The sequence below is a fragment of the Styela clava genome, chromosome 7, assembly GCF_964204865.1.
Source record: "Styela clava chromosome 7, kaStyClav1.hap1.2, whole genome shotgun sequence".
Lineage (NCBI taxonomy): Eukaryota > Metazoa > Chordata > Ascidiacea > Stolidobranchia > Styelidae > Styela > Styela clava.
In genome coordinates this window covers 21249477-21252655 of record NC_135256.1, presented here as the reverse complement: position 1 = coordinate 21252655, position 3179 = coordinate 21249477, and the positions used below count along the sequence as shown (strand labels likewise).

The following is a 3179-nucleotide window of genomic DNA, read 5'->3' as shown; positions in this document are numbered from 1 at the left end:
GTGGAACAAATTTGTGGAAAATTTTCGTTTGAAAGAAAATAACACAAACGTAAAGGCGTTTGCGGCCTCAAAATAACACGTTACGCTGATGAGTGATGAAAACAATCACGCGCAAGTTTCTATCGAGAATGTTTTCATTCAACGGAAACGTTTTGAGGGCGCCGTCGAAAATGTGTGACGTCACACAAATATCCGATATTCTTATGAACGCTAATTCCGATATTCGAATGACGAGATATTCGAATACATTCAAATACTTTATTCGAATTGGCCATCCCTGAGCCTGAGCACTCTAATTTTGAGTAAAAGAGTTCAATTGATCAGCACTCTTTAAATAAACTGTCAGTCATCTAAAGAGAATGCACCATGTATAAAAATGAAACAAGATATTTGAACTACCTGAAAGGCATTCTGATTGTCAATTTAGATTTGTATATAGGGTCTAATTGACATTATATTCCAGAAGTTAATAGTTATGGTAATTAAAATTTACTAATATCAAAAGAAAATCTTCTAATATGGATGATGAACCATTTTTTTCGCAAGATGAACTCAAGCCACCACAGCATGAAAGGTGGGCACCTCTTGGAGCTGCCGCATCTCCCGATCCAGTAATTTTCACGGAACCACAAAGGATAGGGGGCAGCGAGGAAAAAATTGAAGTTTTGGAAAAGGAGAAACAAGACCTTCAGCAATCTTTATTTTCACTTACTTCACGGTTTGCCCAAATACAATTTCGGCTCCAACAGATTATAGAGGCTGACCCACAAGATAAACCTAAATTACTAGAAGAGTTGGACGCACTTGCAAATCAAGGATGTATTGACAGCAGCGTTGTTTACAGAGTGAATGAACCAGCGGATGATGAAAAAATAACAGAGGAAAAACATTTAGAAAATCATGAAGAAATCATACGCGAGTTGAAGAACCAGTTAGATGATCTGGAAAATTATGCTTTCAAGCATGGCTCTGGGGATGTTCCTCAATCTGTAATGCTACAGAAGCAACAGGTCGTATTGGATCAGCTCATAAGCAAGCTGAATTTGAATGTAAATCGGACAGAACTTGCTCAATCATCGATTGATGACCTCAAAGGTAGAGTCAATGATGCAGTTGATGAAATTATAAATCCTGCCAAGATCAAGGAAAAATTAGTTGATCATCTCCAGACACAAATTCAAGATCTTGAGCGTTTTGTCAAATTTTTACAAATTGAGGTTGAATCAGAAGGAGCACTACCAAAATCATCTGGATCTGTCCCTGGTAACATGGATGATGATGTAAGGCGAGAGCAAAAATCACAGAATTTGGCTTTGCTCAGGCGGGCTTTGAGCATTCTTCAAGTATTTGCTATTACACAACTTGGATGTGGTACAAAATCAATGCAAGCCGAGACAATTGAGGAGAATAGAAAACTTGGTACTGATCATTTGTTGAAAGACCTGAAAAAAGCGGTCAGTGCTGTGAAAGGATGCATAACAGCAACCAATAACTCTGATAGTGATGATTGTGCATTTGATTCTGTGAGCACTCGAGAACTATATTACGCTGAATTAGAAGAAAACGAAAAAGCAGCTGTACTTGCAGTGGATAGTGAATTGACTCAGGTTGTTCGGAAGCAATTATGTCCAGCAATTATTAGCTTGCTAGCACATGGACTAGTTGTAGATGCAACCATTTCTACTAGCACCAGTTTGGTCACACCAATATCATGTTTGTTACCGAAAAAGTTAAATGGCTCTCTGGCCACGACACCTCTTCATCCTTGGGAGTTGTTCATTGAATACTATGAGGCAAAAAAGGGAGCAGACTTGGCAAGAGCGCCATCTAGGATGTTGACACGTTCGTTTGATCTGGAGCCATTGGTGTCCAGTGGTGGTGTACACAGGATAAGCATCAAACATTCACTGCTAGAAGCAATTCATATGGTTCTTAATGAACATAGTCCTTTGAAGAGGAGCTATGATTTGATGCTGAAAGCACTTATTTGTCTTGGACTCAACTCTGGTCGCTTAGTTCTATGGATCAGATTAATAATGAAAACATCATGGTTAATTGTAAACCACTACACAGATTTTAGCTATGTCGCACAAACTGGTTTTGAAGGAGCACTTACTATTTTGGGCAGACTAGACTCATGTGTGTTTAACTTGCCTGTGGACTTGGCTGTTAGACCTTTCAAGAATATTAGAGACGCCTTTTGAATCTCTCATTCGGCTGTATCTACACCGTTTATTTGGATAACTGGATGCAAATATTACATGTAATCAGATATAGAACGAGATCTGGTAGTCCTGTTGGATTATAATGACCAAACTGAAGCTGGGCATTTTAGCAATACTCAAGAATTTTACAATTATGTGAAATATATATATATATATATATCGTTTAATAAGAGGTGCAATATTTTGATAGTTATCACTGTTGTTGTTGATGCATTAGGATTATGGTGTTCAATTAAATGTTTGTATTGCTGGATGATTTTTTTTCATGGTTGATATATTAATAATTCGAATAAAAGACCGATATATTTATCGCTTCCCATTGATACAATTTTTTAAATATGCTGGAATGAATTGGGACTTGTAATGTATTCGTTACCAGCAAGAAAAATCTTAACATAGATCACCATGTTCTTCACATCATTTTTGATCTGGAAGTTCAGTCATGCGAACTATTTGTTTTAACCGCTTATTTTTCGAGTTCAAATTGTTGTAAATATGTAATGAGGCTTGTTGTTAAAATTTTTATTTTATTTGTGTTGAGTAAATTTGCACATTCAATGCACTAACCTTGCTGTATGGCCACAATCTATATCTCATGCGTTGAGAATTGAGATGTTATCCATGGTGTCTGTTGGAAATATATAGTTGTACTATTTGTCTTTTTCATATGTATCCTTTTAGTTATGTATTTATGTTAGTATGTTACTGATGTATCACTTGTTAGACATCCAATAAACATATACCACTGCCTGTGTATACTATAAATTGATGGAACAACCAACCACCTACTTATTTCTACCTGGGTGTATGTATGGTCGTTTGTTGCCAAAGGTAACATCATCCGCAAATAAGTCAACATAGACCCTTCGAGAAGCCATCTAGAACACTAAGAACAGTGGTTCCCAACCTTTCTACCCTGGCGTACCGGCAAAAAAATGAAATGAGCGGAACAGA

At 37.0% G+C, this 3179-nt stretch overlaps 1 protein-coding gene across 1 annotated transcript; it reads left to right on the top strand.

The window, feature by feature from the left end:
- The first annotated feature begins 301 nt into the window (after nucleotides 1-301).
- Nucleotides 302-2975, top strand: LOC120328426 (RUN domain-containing protein 1-like). Its single transcript, XM_078114364.1, has one exon. It carries the CDS (start codon nucleotides 519-521, stop codon nucleotides 2202-2204), a length of 1686 nt encoding a protein of 561 aa, XP_077970490.1. The 5' UTR covers nucleotides 302-518; the 3' UTR covers nucleotides 2205-2975.
- Nucleotides 2976-3179: the final 204 nt, after the last annotated feature.